Source organism: Nesoenas mayeri (genome assembly GCF_963082525.1).
Source record: "Nesoenas mayeri genome assembly, chromosome: 1".
Classification (NCBI taxonomy): Eukaryota; Metazoa; Chordata; class Aves; order Columbiformes; family Columbidae; genus Nesoenas; species Nesoenas mayeri.
Window position 1 is genome coordinate 24029688 of NC_137541.1, and position 19052 is coordinate 24048739.

General features: G+C 38.8%; 1 protein-coding gene across 1 annotated transcript in view; it reads left to right on the forward strand.

Moving 5' to 3' along the window:
• The window catches only part of WASL (WASP like actin nucleation promoting factor), a 49042-nt gene that overhangs the window by 9254 nt on the left and 20736 nt on the right, over positions 1–19052 (forward strand). The window contains exons 2-3 of the mRNA XM_080354626.1: positions 17545–17679; positions 18897–18983. Of these exons, the coding sequence (XP_080210752.1) occupies positions 17545–17679; positions 18897–18983 (222 nt within the window). The remainder of the gene's footprint in view (positions 1–17544; positions 17680–18896; positions 18984–19052) is intronic.

Consider the following 19052-nt stretch of genomic DNA (forward strand, 5'->3'; position numbering starts at 1 on the left):
CAAAGGCATCCAAATAGGCTTCTCTCTGTAAAACTGTGCTTAATTTTTGTGGTTAACTGAAAAGAGGAAGAAAACTATGAACATCCTGTTAGTGGTATGTGTTCTGTACAATAGCACAGGGAAAAGCTTCCCCTCGTGTTTGCAAAGAAGGAAGCAGTAGTTTCTGATAAATAAAATGCAGAGATGTTTTTTCTTTATTTGCCTTTATTCTGGAGTTAAGAATCTCTCAGATATGAAATAGATTTTATAACTGGGCACATGGAATTCTTTGTGTTTATATTTTTAGTAACCTGGCAATTAACCATTTAAAAAAAATAGGTTTGGGGCTTAGTTTTCTGTAATTTTATATCAACCAGTCTTTTTTAGCCATACAGTAGGTGTTGTAATTTTGACCTTTCTTAAACAATGTGGGCCTCTTTAGGTGTTATACTGCGCTTTTAGCACTGTTCTCTGTTTGTGTAGCTGGAACTTTAAACTGAAAACTCGATAAGGTTTTAAAGTGTCATTGCAACAGAAGATGCTGGTTGCACTTGATCTCTTGAACTCAGTAGTGATTCAACAAAGTGCTTATCTATTTAAGAAAATAATTTGTTTTAGTTTTGTCTTTGAGAGATTTGCCCATATGCTATTCAGGTGCCAATATTTATATCCTTGAGAGATGGTTGCTATATCTGTATCTCTGTACAGGGTATGCCTTTCCTTGCCTTAGTTCAAGCATGTACAAGATGCAACACACCCAGTTGCATTATGTTATTGTTTCATAGCATGAATGGAGATGGATTTCTCTAGGAGGTGTAGATTCTACTTATTCCATGTAATGGTTTTAACTCATCTTTTTATGTCATTTAGAAGGGCTCTCTTTTAGGGTTTCTGTTCTTCATTGAGACTTTTCCTTAACAGTCTCTTTGAACACCTCTGGCTTTTTCTGCCTGTAAGCAAGAAATCCCATCTATTCCAGTGCCCTCTGTGCTGTTTAGATGAGGGCTGCTTATTGAACAAGTGTTCCTGCTGCTCTCCCAGCTTCATACTGTGTAACCCAGGGGTCCATCCCTCATGCTAGCCATACCTGTCTGGACCATACTTTTCTGTTCCCGATAATCAGAACTGACAGGCTCAAAATATGAGATTGCCACCCAAGGTACATTGAAGCTTAGTGGCAGAAGGATGTGTCTTGTCCTTTCTCTCACCTCTGGTCAGCCAGTTGTGATAATGTATTGATGCTGACAAACTTAAGTAGGGCAGTAGCACGAACTCAGGCACTGTCTGTGACTGTCCATGGTGTTTAATTTGTTGGCACACTCCCTGGCACAGGTTTGGGTAATGCTAGCTAGTGCTCGCCCAAATTAATGAGCATGGGTTTGGAAACAGAATGGTGTAAACACATAGATGGTATGGGTAGGGCTATCCTTGCCCAATTGGTGTTGTGTTGGGAGGAGAGTGAGTTCCTCTGTGCAGATGTGCTTTCTGCTGTTGCCATCAGATCCAGAAAGTGCCCCTGGTCCTAGTTACTAATATTTGCATAACCAGTCAAAGGTACCAGGAGACAAAAGCAAATACAGTGCTGGGGATAGAGAGACAAAGTCAACCATCTGTTCTAGTGTTTTAGTAGCATGTACATCACAGAATAAGAGTCAGTTCTGCTGCTCTTCTCATAACCGTCCTCTCTGACATCAAGCCAGAGTCAAACCTGGTTTTCATGCCAGCAATGAAGTTCAGTCTTGTCTCTTTGCTGTCAGAAATTGCTTTTGGAAACCTGAGAAAATGCAGGTGACTGGAAGTTTCCAGCAGACAAAAATGTGCCTGTGCTTGTAGCAACCTACTGCAGTAGACAAATGAACAATTGCATCTGACATGCTGTGAACACAAGCTTGTAGGGCTCCTGGTCCTCTTCTCCAATTTCAGGAGAAAAAAAAATCTGCTAAGGAGATCAGGCTAACTTGTAGCTGTGCTTCTACAGATTGCATTAGGTACAGCAGGGGTGACCTTAGAGGCTGCTGCATTTTGCTTACTGTACTTCTTGATTACAGAGCACTGGCCTACCAAGAAAATGAATTCCTGTGTAGAGCTTTCTTTTCTGATGTGTAGTTTGTAAGTAATTTAAGAGAACTGCTCATCTTCAGAGACTCCAGGGATGTGCTGAGGTCTCCTGGAATCTTCCCTGCAGCTGCGTTTTGGAGCATTTTAGCAGGTTTATGTCAGTTCAGGCACAACAATTTGTTTCCCACTTAAGCTCTAGAGACAGTTCAAGGGGGTGTTGGAGTGTAATTAATGATAGTTTAATCATCACATACTCTGTCTGTTCTGGCATCTCAATAACTTCATTCTGTCCAGGATGTAAAGGTGTGAGCTCTGGAACCTTTTCAGTTCTGTCTTCTACATCCATTAGTTCTGTTAGATACTGTTTAGATGCCTCAGTTCTGTAGACAATTACCTGAACTTTTTAATTATTTTTTTTTCTCTAGTGTGATCTCTTCTTCCTACTCAAGCCATATTTTTTCCAGTGTCTGGTTTTGGAAGTCAGCACTGGGAGGAACTGCACCCCTGGTGATGCTTGGCACTGTAGAAGCAGTTCTTCCACAGCAGGTAGTCATTGCTTCAGAGCAGAAAGGAGATAACAATCCATCATGGATTTAGAAGCTGAGTGCTTTTAGTCTTAATTTCAGGATGGTGGCTTGCATGTCTATTCTGGCTGCGATAATTGCTCTAGCAGTGAAATGACGCAGTACCCATATCTGTGTCACTGGAAATGACTTCTTCTCCAAGGTCACCACATACAGACAATATCACTATGATGTAAGTCTGAATTAGCAAAGGGTGTTCTGTAGTTGGCTTATTCTGAATAAACAAGCCAGCCATAAATAAGGATGTCTGCCATGCATCATTAAGGCTGTTTTTTCATGTCAGGTGCTTTTGGCACTTGTTGAAGTGCAGCGTGGTGCCCTGGTTTGTTGGAGTAACCTGGTCCTGAAGTGAGGTGACGTCATTTCTTTGACTCTGGGATTCTTCAGAGGACTGTAGTGTTTGTCAGAGAACTGCAGCTTTTGCATGGGGGTTGGCAGATTTAGAGATCTTAGTTCCATATCAGCTAATATAAAACTCTCAAATCCTGTAGCATATTGTACATCACATGATGGATGGCAGAGGCTGTCTTCTGAAGGATGCACTTTTGAGTGACAAATGTCCTATGGGGTGCTTTCATCGCTAAAGCTAGTCTTGCAATTTGTCTGTGTATCTGCTTCATCTTTTGTAAATAAGTCCATGTGCCTGGGAGTGAATTCTGGACTACTGGGAAATTGGGCTTTCCTTTTTCTTCCCAGGTCTCGTCAAGGTGTGGCTGTGTTACTGACATACCCCCATAGGGAGAACATTGCTGTTTGTACCACAGTATTGAAGTTTCTGGCAAACAATATAGTTCCTAGATCCTGAGAAGCCAGTTATACAGACTTTAATTGGATGTTCCTAAAATTTGCTATATGGAACCTGTAGCAACCGTTATGCATTGCTGTTATGTAGGTTCCACTCCCTATTTCTTCCAGGAGACTGGAAGAGAGATCCTGTTTCTATACTCTATATTTCTATTTTTTTAATAGGGTGTAATTTTTCTTAAATGCTGTCTTGATTGAGTGATCAGCTTGTTTTCTCTAAACTGTATACTCCTGGGACTGATAGTATCTTCTGTATACTGAACATAAAGAGGTTCCTGTTTTTATGCTAACAGATTGAGGCCGTTCAGGTGCTCAGAGCTATTGGTGTAGTTAGTTGATCACAAAGGAAAGGCATATCCACAGAAAAACTGGAAACTCAGTTTCTGCTTTGACAAGGAGGACTTTCTTTCAGTCATTGGGATTTAAGTTATATCTGTACCCTTATGGGGGAATGTCTGATTTCCAAAGGTGTTACGCATCTGAAAAGAGTAATCAGCATGTCACTAATAACCTTTTAAAAATAATTTAATGGTTACAACAAGTATTAATTAAGTTTTTTATTCTGTTAGTGTGGTGTCATAATATACCTGCTGTCTTTATAGTGTCATAAAAGCATTGCAACTTATCATTGCACAAGTGGAGGTTTTCAGAAAAGTGGCAAACACTTGACCTGGTAGTAGGGCTGTTGCCAGCTCTCCCAGGCAGCAGGAACCAGTGACATTGGGCGTTTTAGCCTCACTGGCAGCTCCAGAGCAGGCACAGAGACTTGCAGAATAGCAGTCAAATCTGATGCTTGATTAGAGTAATGATACTGGCTGATTGCACTGCCAGTGCAATACAGATTGATTGTTTTCAGTATTTCATTTTCACTGGGATCAAAAGCAAAGCTGTGTTAAAATCTTTTTCATTAAAGATGTTATTTTGGCTCAGCTTGCACTATTACATTAATTCAGACAACACTCACCATAAAGAGTAAAGTACAGTTTCATACCTAACATTTCTTCTAAATATTCTTTGTAACAACAATTTTCTGTCTTAAGAGTTTTTAAAAAATCTTAAACAACTATGTTCATGTCACAATTGTATTGGTGTGACTTTGTGGATTCTAAGCTCTTTTATTTATCTAATAAATATTGATTGTCTTTATTGTTAGCTTGTTTCTTACAAAATATAGTGCTACTTCAGTACAGTTGCAAGTAGAGTAAAATAATTGTAGTATTATCTGTAAATTCAGGCTGGGACATATTTTTAACTTTTCAGATAGCATATTTGTAATTACTGCGGAACAGTGTTCACAAGTTATGAACTGGAACAGAGCAATACTGGAGAACTAATTATCTTCTTTTTTTTTTTTTTTTTTTTATTTGTGGGGATGCTTTTGTTCTGACCCATCCAAACATAGGAATATTTAAGAATAAAAGATTGAGAGCAATACCACTGGCTCTGTTCCTCAGTTCTGCCTATGATTGCTCATTAGAACCACTACATGAAGTTGTACTACCAGCTGTGCACTGAAGGAAAAATTAGTATTAAACTGGAAACTGGTGAGTGGACATGAACACCAAAGTGTTGAGTACAGAGGAAAAATACATCCTGCTGCCATCTTTCTGCTGTCTTTGTTGTATAAATAAACACTTTATCATTAACTGTAAATGAACAAGTTCTTTGTAATTTGTGCTGTTCTGATTGTGCCCACCAGAACAAGGAACCTGGTGATAAGAAATTTTCTGGCACCTTACAGAGTTACAAAGGAAGAATCTTTGCTTCGGGGAAAGAGTTTTCCCATTCAACATCCCTCTGTGCATTTATTTTTGCTTAGTAGGTAGAAAGTTCAGAAAGGAAATTGTAAACTCTGTTGTTAATATCTGGGCTTCAAGATTGTTCTCCGTCTGAACTTTTTTGCAAGTTCTAGCTTGGCAGAGGTCACTTGTATCCGTTTCTTTTTTCACCTTGAAAATTGAGTATGGGGAGCTTTTCTTACATGGTATAGATTTGAGAGTTGTCATACCTGGGTTCATAATGCAAACAAAAATCTTGAGCTGCAGATCCCATGCCACAGAATATTGCTAAGGCCAGTCTTTTAATGCAGTTTCTAAGAGACCTAAGTAGTAATGCCAGAAGCTAAACTAAGCTATCTCTAGCATTTTTTATTATGTAGCCTTAATTCCTCATTAAAGAAACTTAGATGTATGGGTTGATGATTGCCCTTATTGAAGGGCTGTGTGGGAACAAGGATAGAGTGCGTAGTTTTCAAAACTGCTTTTGCCAGGTGATTATCTAGCTCCTCTGGCATTGCCACCATCAGTGGCTTTTAGTTTGTGGGGCTGAGAGGAGACCTTATTGTTCTCTACAACTACCTGAAAGGAGGTTGTAGCAAGTTGGGTGTTGATCTTTTCTCCCAAGCAACAAGGGATAGGATGAGAGGAAACGGCCTCAAGTTGTGTTTCTTTACCAAAAGGATTGTCAAGTATTAGAATGGGCTGCCCAGGGAAGTGGTTGAGTCACCATCCCTGGAGGTGATTAAAAGACGTGTAGATGAGGTTCTTCGGGACAGGGTTTAGTAGTGGGTGTGGCAGTTTTAGGTTAACAGTTGGACTTGATCTCAAAGGGCTTTTGCAACCAAAACAATTCTATGGTTCTCTGATTTAAGGGTTTTTGCTGGTCAAGGTTATCATGGGAGAGACAACTGAGAAATGCCAGGTAGGTGAGAAATTACTTTTATTTCATAAAAATAACTTTCTTTTTGCCATTAAGTTTTGAGTCATTTGCTTTGTGCTCTTTGTTCTTCCATCTTAAGAATCAGGTGTTAATATGCTGTTTAAAAAGTCAGTGATGACTTATCAGAGCGTTAGTAAATTTGTTACAAAGAATTTACAGCTATGGTTTGTCTAAATTGAAGGTAAGTGACTTACCTTAAGCCCAAGATTTGCATAGAATTGGCCACATAAGACCGCCATTCTGCAACACTGCTTCCAAACTACTAAAGTTTGTTTATATGTGGGTGAATTTAAGTGGCTTTTGTCCTCCACAGTACATTAGTGAATGCAGTGCTTTGGGCCTACAAAGGAGGAACCTGTACAGGCAGTGACAATTGTAGCTGTTAGATGTAACTCAAGAGGCATCCCTCATGGTAAAAGAATATCTCTGTTTCCTTATCTTCATGCTTATAGCATGTCAAGGACGTTCTGAAATAGTCAACAGTGACCAGACTATCAAGAATTAATGTTCACGCACTGGGAAGAAAACTAACAGTAATGATGTGAAAATTAAAATTGTTTAACCTTTGCCATGTAGCAGAGAAGGTAATGTAGACAACACACATCCCATACACCCGCAAAATAATGGATTTCTGTCTGTGGCAGCATACTACTTTGTTTTTTTTTTTTCATCAGTAGTTCTGAAGGCACTTTACAGAGGTAGACGTCTGTGTTTCCATATTACAGATAAGGAAACTGGGGCATGGAGGAGGAATAAACTTCATGCAACAGGCTATTGCCAGAACTAAATGAAAAATAGTAGTCCTGGAAGAATTCAGGTGATGCTTTCACTTTTATGTGCATCTTCTACTGTGAAAGAGCTTTTAGTGTTGTATTCCTGGAATGAACTTTGAATTTGGCCAGGGATCATATAACTACTACATCTTCATGCTGCTTTTTCCTGTAGTAGGACTTGGAGCTGCGAATAACTATTCATAGCAGACTCCATTATTGGTATGAAAAAACCTTATGTACAGTTATGAGTTTCCTTATATCTGACTTGAATTTTCATAGCTATTGTGTTCAAACATGCACTGCTGAGGGAGGAATCAAAACCTGCAGAGCCATGGCAGAGTGGAAGTGTAGGGGGGGGGTTGCATCCCTAAGTACCTTTATGTAAGTGGATTGAGGCTGCTTTAGGCGACAGGACACAAGTTCTATACACGATTGTGAGACCAAGTGCTGGCTATTAGTCAAAGAGGTTTTATTTTTAATAGCCTTTTCTGAAATTTGTTAATATTTTGAAGGGGTTCTTTGTTTTATGTTGGCATGAAGTTTATGTTTTCTTATAAAAGAGGTTTTTTTCTTTTAAAACAACTTAAGCTGTTTTATTTCAGTATTCTTTAAGTATCTGAAGTCAAAATTCCTTCTGTTTTTCTGTCCTCAAGTATAAAGATCATAACAGAAGTTCACCTAAGCATCACCTATGCAAAGCAAATATTCCTTTTTGCCTTTTTGATTTTTTTTTTTTAAATCTAGGCCTAGAAGTACCAGTATATGCTAAATGGCATTTTCAGGGGCTCATTAGTGAGTGTTCTGGAACTGGGATAATTTGAGAATTTCTGAAGCTTATGCTTTACATCCTTTCTTTAATAAATTTAACTGTTCTGAAGATTTTTACTTGTAAACATGATGATACATATACCATTAAGTGGATCTATAAAGAACTACAGTGGGTCTAATTCTTTAAAAAAGCAACAACAATGTTGTATGTTCAAAGAAGGTGTGAGGACCTGCTTATAACAACCTGCATTAAATATGAAACTAGTATGTAGCATCTGGAAAAAGGTGGTTATGCAGAAGACTGATAGATGAAGGCTGAAGAAAGAGGACCGTAGTGCATGAACGCAATGCGTTGCTGGTAGAAGAGGGGAGGATGTTGACTCAAAGGAGCTGGTTTCCCTTATAGCTGTATAGGGAGTGGAACAAGGCAAAACAGATTTGAACTCAAATTTTATCATGTGAGTTGTTTGAAACTCATGATTCTTGCCTTGAATCTGTATGGCTTGAAACACCAATCTGTGATTTATTTTTTTTTTTTTGTTTTGTTTTTGTTTTTGTTTTGTATATGACCATGAAACATAGTTTTGAGAACCAGTTCCTCTACATATCTGTACAGTTCTCTATTTCTGTAAGGATTATTCTAGACTTGTGAGTCTTGATTACTTTAAAATGGCTCAAAATCAAAAGGTAGACTTTAATGTTTCATCTAAAAACTCCCTGAGCTTTGAAAAGAAACAATCTCATGTGCCTTGATTCTGAGTGTCTTGGGAGGCTGGGGGTGGGACTCCAAGACAAATGTCTTCTGTAGTGAGAATTTTTGCTCCATGGCAGTATGACAGTGACAAATTTGTGGACAGCCTGTTGTTCTGAAAGTAACTAAACATACAACTTTACCAACGGAACAGAAAAAACTGTGTCTTGTCACATGTCTGCTGATTCCTGGCCATCTGGAGTTTGAGCAGTGTTGGGCAGGGAGAGTTGGCTGAGGAAGCTGTGGGGATGCTCTGCAGGTCAGCAGGATGTGACCGTGCTCAGCTGCTCCTCAATGAAACCCCAGGTTGTGTGTGTCATCTGGGAAATGATCTGCTCTGCTGAGATAGCTTGGCATACTGTAATGGGGAGCGTGCTTGTGGTTGTGTCACATCTCTGAAAGGCTGAAGTCTTACACGTGTTGTCTGAACTGAGGTCGTAGGATTTAAAAATAACTTTATTCTGTGTCTGATAAAAGCATGTCTCTTTTAATTAATCATGTGCTGATTGATTTGGTTTTACATGCTATGCCATTTACCCACATCTTAATTGTTCACCTTCTGTGATCCACAGTTGTGCAACAAGTGTTTGAAAATGAGCTGGCCAGTTTTAGCTGAACTAGGGGTTCTGGGAGGTACTGGAAGTGAAGTGAAATTGCATCTGAAGACACACATCAAAATGTGACCTGTCTGTAACTGGCCGAATGAGGATTAGGAGAGAAGGATCACTTTGGACAACTGTGAACTTAAGTCTGGACAAGCCCTCTAACAGTTTTTTAGATTTATTAAAGAGCAGCCCCACATTTCATCCCTTTTTTGTTGTAACATCACTCAGTGATCACTAGTACCTTTTCCGCATCAGTAACAGATTTTCAGTGAGGGTATTGCAGATGACTTGTGTGCTGATCACAACAAGCCAGGGAATCTGTTCTGGGGTGTTAACATTTTTGGTTTTGGTCTCTTGATCCTTTAAGTGTTTTGGGCTATGTGTTGTGTGGAAGTGTCTCTTAACTTAGATTAAGATTCTCATGTTTCAGAAATGATAGGAAATATTTGACATGGCTTTTTACTATTTCAGAAAATCTTCCTCTCTTCCTTCTCCCTTCAAATAGGAAAAATGGAAGCATCCCTTGGGCAGTGGCTTTATTTTTAATATACCCTTACTTTGTGTATGGGAAAAAAATACTGATTTCTTAGCATCTGTGCATAGTGTATTTTTTAAATTGGTAAGCAATCATAGGAAATTAAGAAATGAAATGCAAGCTTTAAGCTTAAAATTGAACACTTGGTGATTGTAGCACATAATTTCACAAACAGAACTGGTGAGGCCTCAGTGTCCTCAGTTGAGTAATTTTTCAACTTACACCAAATAAAGCTTTTCTCATGTGATTATTGGGTATTTACAAAAGACTCTCTTATGTCAGTTCTGTCAAATAAAGGGAAATCTTGCTTTAGTTTTCCTGTCTGTGAAGCAATCAGTCTGTCTTCTGAAAATAATGTCCTGTAAATGGAATTAAAGTTAGAAGATTGTTTCCAGCTGCTGAACTTCTTGAAATCTGCCAACAAACTTCTGAGGTTCTGTATCTCTTCTTTCTGTGGGGAAACTAATTTAAAATCCTGTCTGTAGCATCTGAAGATAACTTTTTGCAATACAGGTTTGTCTTTAAAGGTTAGATTATTAGTGATTTGTTAAATATATCTTTAACAGTTATAATAGATTTAAAAACTGAAGTAATTACAGTTTACCCAAATTGCAAATAAAAAAGTATCCAGATCCCCAGTGGACGAACACTGTCGCATGTCAGACTAATTTATGAAGATTCTGGAGGCAACTGGGTGCAAAGACATAAATGATAGGCCAGTCTGAGAGTTACAAAATCTAACTTACTAATAACCAGTTTCATAGTCAAAATATTGTGCAGTCCTTGAAAGTATTTTTATCTACAGAAAAGTATGTGTGTACTCTCAAGACAGTGTCATCACACTTTTTCTTTTTTTTTTTTTTTTTTTACAAGATATAGTAAACATAAGTAGGCCCATTCCACTGTTATTAAGGGGGAAAGGCTAAAAAGACAGTCAGATGGATCTATTGTACTCGTTCTTCTGTCATCTGGGGCCGTAATTCTTGTGGGCCTTCAGATGAAGGTGTCAGCAGGAAGCCAAAGCAGTCTGCCTTTAGTGTCTGTAGTCTTTCTCCTTCTGCTGCTTCTTCCTATTTCCATCCCTTCCCATTTAGAACAGCAAAAGTAAGTAATTACTAGCTGATACTTCTGCATACTTATTGAGATCTTTAAAATTTGCTGGCAATGTGTAGTTGTGTTTGTATTTCTTGCTGTTATGCCTGATTTGCACCTAAATTATCATACTAGACACCTGGATTACCTGTTATCCAGGGCTAATAAATATTGTAGAATTCTGAACCTAATTAAACTCAAGTTTTCTAAGTTACTGTGAAAGTGCAAGGAAATATTTTTGTCTACTCTGTGAAATGCCTCTGCTACTTAGGTGGAAATTTTTAGGGAAGCACACTTGCATGTTGTTTATGTGGCCTAATTAGTTTAGGTATCATCTGAATAGTGGCAGGCTTATTCAGTTCACTCAAAAGCACTGTTGGAGGAGATTGCAGTGCATGCCTTCCGTAGGATTGTGTGGTGATGAGAACATTCACCCTGGAAGTGGGTTATCAGCCTTTCCTAGCAGGAAGGGAACGCACTGTTCCCACATGGCAGGAGATGTCCTCAATGCCAAGAAAATAGCTTCACTGTGCAGAAGGAAAATGAAACTGCCAGAAAGAGCAAACAGAGCTTGGCTGTGTAGGCCACCAAAGGCCTTCCCTTGAGAAGCGAGGAGGAGGTTCCAGCACCTGATCCCTGCAGCAGGTTTTGTTTATGTTTCTGTGTTAAGAGTGATGAGGTTAAATGCATAGATGTGTTGAGCACAGAAACATTTTTGGAAGCTCCATAGATTTATGACACTGAAGATGATTGCAGAACAACAGGAAGATACTGTTGCTGTCAAACGTCAGTTTTGTTTGCTTTGAGTAACATAAATTTATTCAAGTATTGACATTTGGGTGTGTAATTGTTTAAATAAACTTTTTTTGAGATAAACTAAGATTTCAAGCAATACTTCTGCTTGGTTGGTCAGTGCTACATTCTGGAGTTCTATCTTCAGAATACTTGTAATCTACAGAAACCAATATCAACCACTGAGTCCTAATTGCCTCATTTTCTGTGGATTAGTCTTGATTTCTCATAATGTTAGCTGCCCTGTATTCTCACTTCTGCTTCTTATCTGTCTCATTCATGAGTCTTGATGAGTTTCCATACCTTCTGCTGTGACTCAGATAATGCTAGGCTGTTAGGGATTGCCGTGGTACTGAGGCTTCCTGTCCTTGTTGTGGTCATGATTAGAGTTACACCTAATTGATTTCCGCAGTGAAGTGGTACTTGACATTAGCACATCTCTATTCCTGAATCTTGCTGTCTAAGGAAGACATGAATTTACCACTGTTTTTAATGTCAATGAGTAGTGACGGCCCTTGATTCTTGCAGAGTCACCCTAGAAGCAAACTATGAGCTATCTTCCTGCTCTGTTATCAAAAAGGAAATGAGTGACGCAAGAGCACCCAGCATCACCTGGTCAGGCTTTCGCACATTGGCTTAGCCATAATAAGGATTTCCACTGTAGTAGGTCTTAAAAAATGCTTGCCACAGGTACCTTCTCATCAGCTGTAGTATTGCTCAGGCCATTTTTTCTAGGTGTCTGCTTTAAGAAAAAGATAATAGAAATACTGATTTCTGTTCTTACAGGGTTTGAATTGCACACAACTATTCACCATAACTTTTTTTTTCACAAAAGCCTTACAGTGTCTAATTGTGTTCACTGTGACTTTCAGACCAAAAGTCTTCAGACCTGATTTAGTGAAGAACATGAGGAAGAAATTTTTTACAATTAGGGTGGTAAAACAGTGGTACAAGTTGCCCAGAGGGTGGTGGATGCCTCATCCCTGGAGACATCCAAGCCCAGGCTGGACAGGGCTCTGAGCAACCTGATCTGGTTGAAGATGTCCCTGCTTATTGCAGGAGGTTTGGACTAGATGACCTTTGAAGGTCCCTTCCATGCAGCCCAAACTATTCTATGATTTCAAGAAGCCACAGGCATTGTATCAGCGTGTTTATTTTTTTTCAATAGGTTATTCTGCTTGGAAACAATGGCTACTATTTGTATTCTTACATTACAGGGCAATGTCTTTTTTTCCGTAGTTTTATTTGTAGGGTACTTCCAGGAGCTGGGAAGGGTAACTGAGAAAAGCAAGCCTGTCATGTGAGATTAAATTACATATGTATGCAGCGTTCCTGCACGTTTATTGGAAAAAATGTGACTCTTAATATTGGAGAAAGATTGGTACTCGCTGCTAGTGTGTCCTCAGTAGTACTGTCAACATGTAGCACATAACAATACTGAGCCATTAAAATCATACATCAAACTTAGTTGTTGTTTTGCATGCACTAAAATGAGAGTGATTAAGCACTGGAACAGGTTCCTCAGAGGTGATTTGCAGCCTTTAAACTTAACTGGACAGGACCTTGAGCAATTTGAGCTCTAGACTTTTTACCCTTACTGTGAGCAGGCGGTTGGACTGGAAGTCTTATAGGGGCCATGTCTGACCGAAGTAATTCTGAGTCTTTGATCTTTGTACCACAAGCAGTTGTCAGCTCTACATGAGTGCTACAAAATCATCCTGATGGGCCTTGAAATGCTTTCTGTTCTGCTGTATACTGAGGTGGCTGAACATCCTCTTAACAGCCTTAATCTTGCTGCTGCTCTTTGACTTTTGGGCCACTATATTTTACTGTCTAGTTTTCACTAATTTCTTAGCTTTTCACAATCCATGTCAGCCATAACTGATCTAGTGTGATGGCTCTTGCTTGGAATGAGATGTGCCCACTGTCTGTGTTGGCTTGCTTTACTGTTTTTGAGAAACACTGAGTTACAGCAAGTCATTAACTTTACAGGCTACTGCAGCAACTGTTCACACCAGAAGCTCATCAAAGTACACAGCTATCTGCTGCCCAGTTGGAAACCACCGGTGGCTGCTGTGATCACATTCTACAAATGTGTGATGACTAGTTGTGGCTACCTTTTGCAGGCAGGAGGTGTTTTCATTAGCCTTTGCTGATAAGCACGTATCCTGTAGTATGTGTGTCCAAGGATGAGACCAGCTCTGCCAGTGAGGCAGCCAGTGTACAGCTGACAGCACCACCAGAGTCATTGCTTTGTAGCTCATCAGTTTGAGGGGTGTCACAAGTTTCTGGAATCAGTGGCATGTCCTCTGGCCAGAGGTTGACCATGGAAAAAATAAAGGGACCTGGGTTAGTTCTCATCTCCATGGCCCATCAGTTTTTGGTGAGCTACCTTATTTCTTTCCCCTATGCACCTTTTCCAAATATATAGATACATAAAAAGGACAAGGTCCTCACCAAAGCTGTTAAGCAAAGCAGTAATGCCAACTTCAAAATTCTTCTCCTGAAAAAGTATTAACTTTAGACATTAAGTAACAGATCAGTTTACTATATCTCAGAAAGAATGCACTAGTTACCTTGAGGACTCAATTGCAATCTAATTCTGTATGTAAAATGGGTGGCATGACCTTGTGTGATGAAATATCCCCACAGTTTTAAAGAAAGTTCTCTTCAAGAATGCTGTGAGAAACTGAACTGAGTGTATTAATTGGCTTCAAAATAGACAAAATGAATGCTTATTCAGAAAATGTAGTAGAATACTCAAATTATGATATTTGCATAAACATTCTCAGATGCTGCAACTGTGCAGTTAAAGATGACTATTTTATTAATTTATGTGACTAGGATTCATAATAAATAGTAGTAGATGATGTTCATATATTTTCTCAAGCTTTATATTTTGCTGATAAGTTTGTAAGTTTCCAAAGGCTGTGGATGATTACATATTTTTGCCACCTGTCTTCCAGAAGCTGAATAGCATAAAGCATGGAACCACTGCTCTGCAGGATGAAAATGAGCAGTGGCTGAAGTAAAAGGAGGTTGATTTTATTGTCCCTCTCCCCACAAAAATACACCTTGTATTTTTTCCTGTATTGTCCTTTTACTAAAAAAAAAAAAATGGTAGTGGTGTAACAGTGGAATTCATAATTGTATGTTCTAACATCTGAAAGCCTCATGGCGCTCTGTCAGCACTAGGAATTTGCACAATGCTAATGAATAAGTTAAAATGTAATTGAACTCTAAGCTTAGTAGGCCTCAAAGCAGCACCTACTTTAGATTCAGTGAAATTGTTCTCTAACTTGTAAATTAGGCTCTACTTATAAAGAATTCAAGTGTACATTAAATCTGTTATGATTGGGCAGAATGAGGACATGCTCTTTTTGTACAGTATTCTTCTGACTACTCATGGAGTGGGTGCTGGCTCAGTGTTTTATACACAATCATCATTGAGTTACGACAGTTACTGGTTTACCCAGATAATCCTGTTGGTGCTTTTACTGCTAGATATGATAGGAGGCAGTGCACAGGGAGCCCTTCCTTGACGCAGATCACTATTTTCTGTGCCTTGAATTTAAGTTGCATAGTTCCTGCCAAGACCACCTATTTCTGTGGGTAGTACTGTTGGGGGGAGGTTAGTAGAACTGGACTTGTTTTGGAGGGTTGAGAAGGTTTCTTGCATGGACAGTGGGATGATTGCTGCAGTTGAATGTGATGCCTTAGTTACACTGTAGAATGTCCCACCTATACTCTTTTTTGTTGTCTTGTGTCTACAAGATTATCAGCTTAATAATGGGGTAATGATGGAGAAGTGAGAGAGAAGACTGTTAGTGGAAGTTTTGAACAAAGTCTGACCAGTTGTGCCCAAAGTTAAGTCTTTGCCTATTGCAACGTAAGAGTAAAAATGACATCTCTTACACCTGAAACTTAGTGTCAGCTATTTGGTTGTGGTAGTATGGCTAATTGAAGGGTCTCCTTTTTACTCATCTGATAAATCAAGTTATGATTAAAATATTGATGTTGCACTGTAGGTTACAGGGAGAGCAGTTTTACTCTACACTTAGCTGTAGAGCATTTGAGGAGGCAACTGCAAAGCTTTCTTTTCATCAGTCAGTCATGCTTTAGCTTTTTCTGTAGGTTACCAGAAAACTTAGTTGTCAGTCTGACAACTTCTGAAGAGGTGGTTGCAAAGAGGAATAGAATTATATCTTGACTTGGGAAAGTTGCATCACAGTTCTTGGTCAGAGGTTATAAAGCTTTCCCAAAGAGTAGCTGTCAGTCTGACTAGATTACTTAGACTCTATTTTAACAAAATTGGAAGGTTTTTTCCCATGAAACTTAGGTTCTTCTTTTGGTTATTTTAAACCCATTGAAAAGTGTGACATGGGTGACACTGATATTTAGTAGATAATGTTATAATGCAACAAGACATGTCTGTATTCTAGATGTCAACTGTTCTGGCAAGTAGTCAGTGTTGATGAAGGCCAAGTAATGCTTGTAGAGCGTGTGGGGAAAATTTAATATGGAGCCCATGACTCAGAGTAGGTGTGATCCCTCCAGAAGGGTCTGGGAACTATAACAGATCTATGAAAACTTCTGTTTAATGTTCCATAGTGAAAAGGAAAACAGAACTTTTTGACTTACAGGGAAATAGAGAACAAAACAGAAAATATTATTATGACCCTGTGTTCAAAGGGCTAACAGACTGGATTCATACAGCGTTAGTCTCATCTGCAGTCAAAGAAGGATGTAGTAGGACTAGCCAAGATCCATGTAGGAGACTGACAAGGCTAATTAAAGTGTGATTTTTTTTTTAAGTTTTTTTTTTCTTGGTATAAGACTGGCTTAAAACTAGTATAACTTCCAAAACAGTAGAGAACTTTTAGGGCAAAGAAGTGTCATAAATATATATAAAAGCGTGTGCAGCATGGAGGGGCAACTATGAAACCATTAACACAATGTCCTAATGTAAGAACAAGGAAGGACAGTCAACTGAAACTAGCAGCATGGCAGACTTTTAGGTAAAAAGCTAACTCTTCACACAGTGCCTATGGGAACAGTGAAATACAACCCTGCCCAGTGTTGTGATGCCCAGATGTTCACATGGCTCTTAAGAGTGGTGAGCTAAATTCACAAAGGAGAAATCCAACATGTGCTGTAAAACACGTGTGCTGGCTCAGGGAAGCTTTGAACCTGCCAGTTCCTGGGCTTGTGCTCCCAAGATTCTACAAGACGATGAGTTTAACAATGAGATGATGTTGGACTCTTGTATTCTTATGTAGGTGTCTGGTGCTGTTGGAGAGTAGATCTTGGGTTAGGTAGCCTCTGGTCTGTCCCATTACAGAGCCTCTAAGCTTTATGACTTGGCTGCTAAACAGATATTCTTCAGAGGCTCCAATTTTCGTTTCCTCATAGACCTTTTAAGGTAGGACACATATATACTAGAAAATCTGTTGAGGAACATTCCCAGTGACTGAAGCAATTTGATGTGGAATAATTTTAATCTCTTATTAAAAACTCTCAGTTTGAAAGCAGGATGATTTCAGGTTGCCAGCTGGGCATGAGCCTAGCTCATGTGAATTCTCAAACTGTGCCCAAGAATTTTAGGAGTTTGCTAGTTGGCATAGGCTAAAATCATGCCAGAGGCCATTTGAGCAACTAAGGAACATAGACAGTTGAGTTCCAGTACCCAGGAGTGTTTCCAGGCACTGTGTAATTTACAGCTCTAGCCGGAGTATTGCTGATCTGTCCACTTTGAAGTACTGAAAAGAAAGAAATGCAGTTGCACAGTGGGGCTTCTCTGTGTGACCACCGTAGTAACTGGTCTGCCTCTGAAAGTCTCTTTGCTGATTTTTTTGAGCAACAATGAATAAAATGTTCAGTTGGGTTCCTAAGCTGTCTAAATCTTGCGTAGAATTGAAAATCTAAAGCACAGAAGTGATTTGGGGTCATTTGAACTTTACCACCTGGGAAACCATCAGAGTTGTTGCCTAGAACAAGGAACAAAATTAACAGATGTTTTGATAAAAGGCAAAATGTAGAATTTGTGATTTTTACCTTAAAAGTAATAGCTACCTTTTCTTTTTAGACGATGTCTTCAGCAGTTGTTCAGATATATGCAGCAGATCGCAATGGCATGTGGTCAAAGAAATGCTGTGGTGTAGCTTGCCTTGTAAAGGACAATCCGCAGAGGTCATATTTTATCAGAATATTTGATATTAAGGTAAGCATCTTTTTTTCATTTTTCAGACTCTTTAAGCTTGGTTGTATTCTTCATTTTGAATTGACTGTTGGTTGTCGTAGCTACAAGCTCATAGAAATTGTCAAGTAAATGGTCGTGCTTTGAGCAGTGCAATTATAGTGCTTATTAATAGGCAAGTGCAACTTTCTCAGGTATTCTAAATTTAAATTATTTCATAGATGTCAGGTTTTATGGATGAAATAAATATCAGATACAATTTCCTTACAGCTCACAGAAGCTGTCCTCTGATTAGTCAAACCAGTGAAAGTATAGTGTCACTGATATGGATAGCTGTCAAAATTATAGTGGGTGTCACTACTTTGGGTGATATTAATGAAACAGATGCTGTCTTCTGTACAGGTGGAAATAATATTTTTGATTAGTGTGTTGGTGCATGTGGAAACTGCAGGACAAACAAGGTGTTCGTTTTTTTTTTTCCCCACCACAATATACTAAAAATTCATACTGAAAATCTTTGTCCTATTGTAATATTTCACTCAAGCCAGTGGAAGCTAAAAGATGAAGTGTCCAACGTGTGTTTTCATAACAAAAATGATACCAAGAAGCATAAGTCCTACTGACTTTGAGACTTTGGAAAGCTTCCCATTATCCGTGTAGCCAGGAACAGCTTGTTATCTGTCAGCATCCAGTGCTTGAAGTCTCTCAGATTTATTCAGGGTTGCCAGTTGGTGCTTGCATTTGACTTTGTGATTTGGTCACTTGAATATTAGACTTAATGAGAAACCTGTTCCTTGGGTCCTGGACTGTAATGCCATTTAAAGATATAAAAATTCTTAAAAATATGAGGTTTTTGTTTTCTTTAAGTTAACTGTTTTCAAGCCTGAGATAATAGCAGGAAACTGGAAGTCTTCTTTATTGCTATTGCTGTTATGGCTGTATTCCTATCGCTGGTCACTATTACTGCTCTCAGTATCACTATTGCAGGATTGTAGAACTTGAAAGATGTTTTTTGAAAACATGCAGGAATTGAAACAGAACAGTGACCTAATAGAATAGTCTTCCACAGCACTTCCACAAGTTCCAGTATTTTTTGATTTTGATTGAGCTCATTTGTTGGCTTAATAGCAAGGTAGTTTCTTAATGCCATGCAACTTCCAACTCTTAATAGATTCTATTGTGAAAGAAGCTAAACTCTGCAATTTCTCTTAAGTTTTTTGAATTTTTTTCTTTTTTTTCAGGATGGGAAATTACTGTGGGAGCAGGAGCTGTACAATAATTTTGTATATAATAGTCCTAGAGGATATTTTCATACCTTTGCTGGAGATGTGAGTCTCGATATCTTTGAATACCTATTTTAAAATACCTTTTATTTGAACAGTAGTTTCTTTTAATAT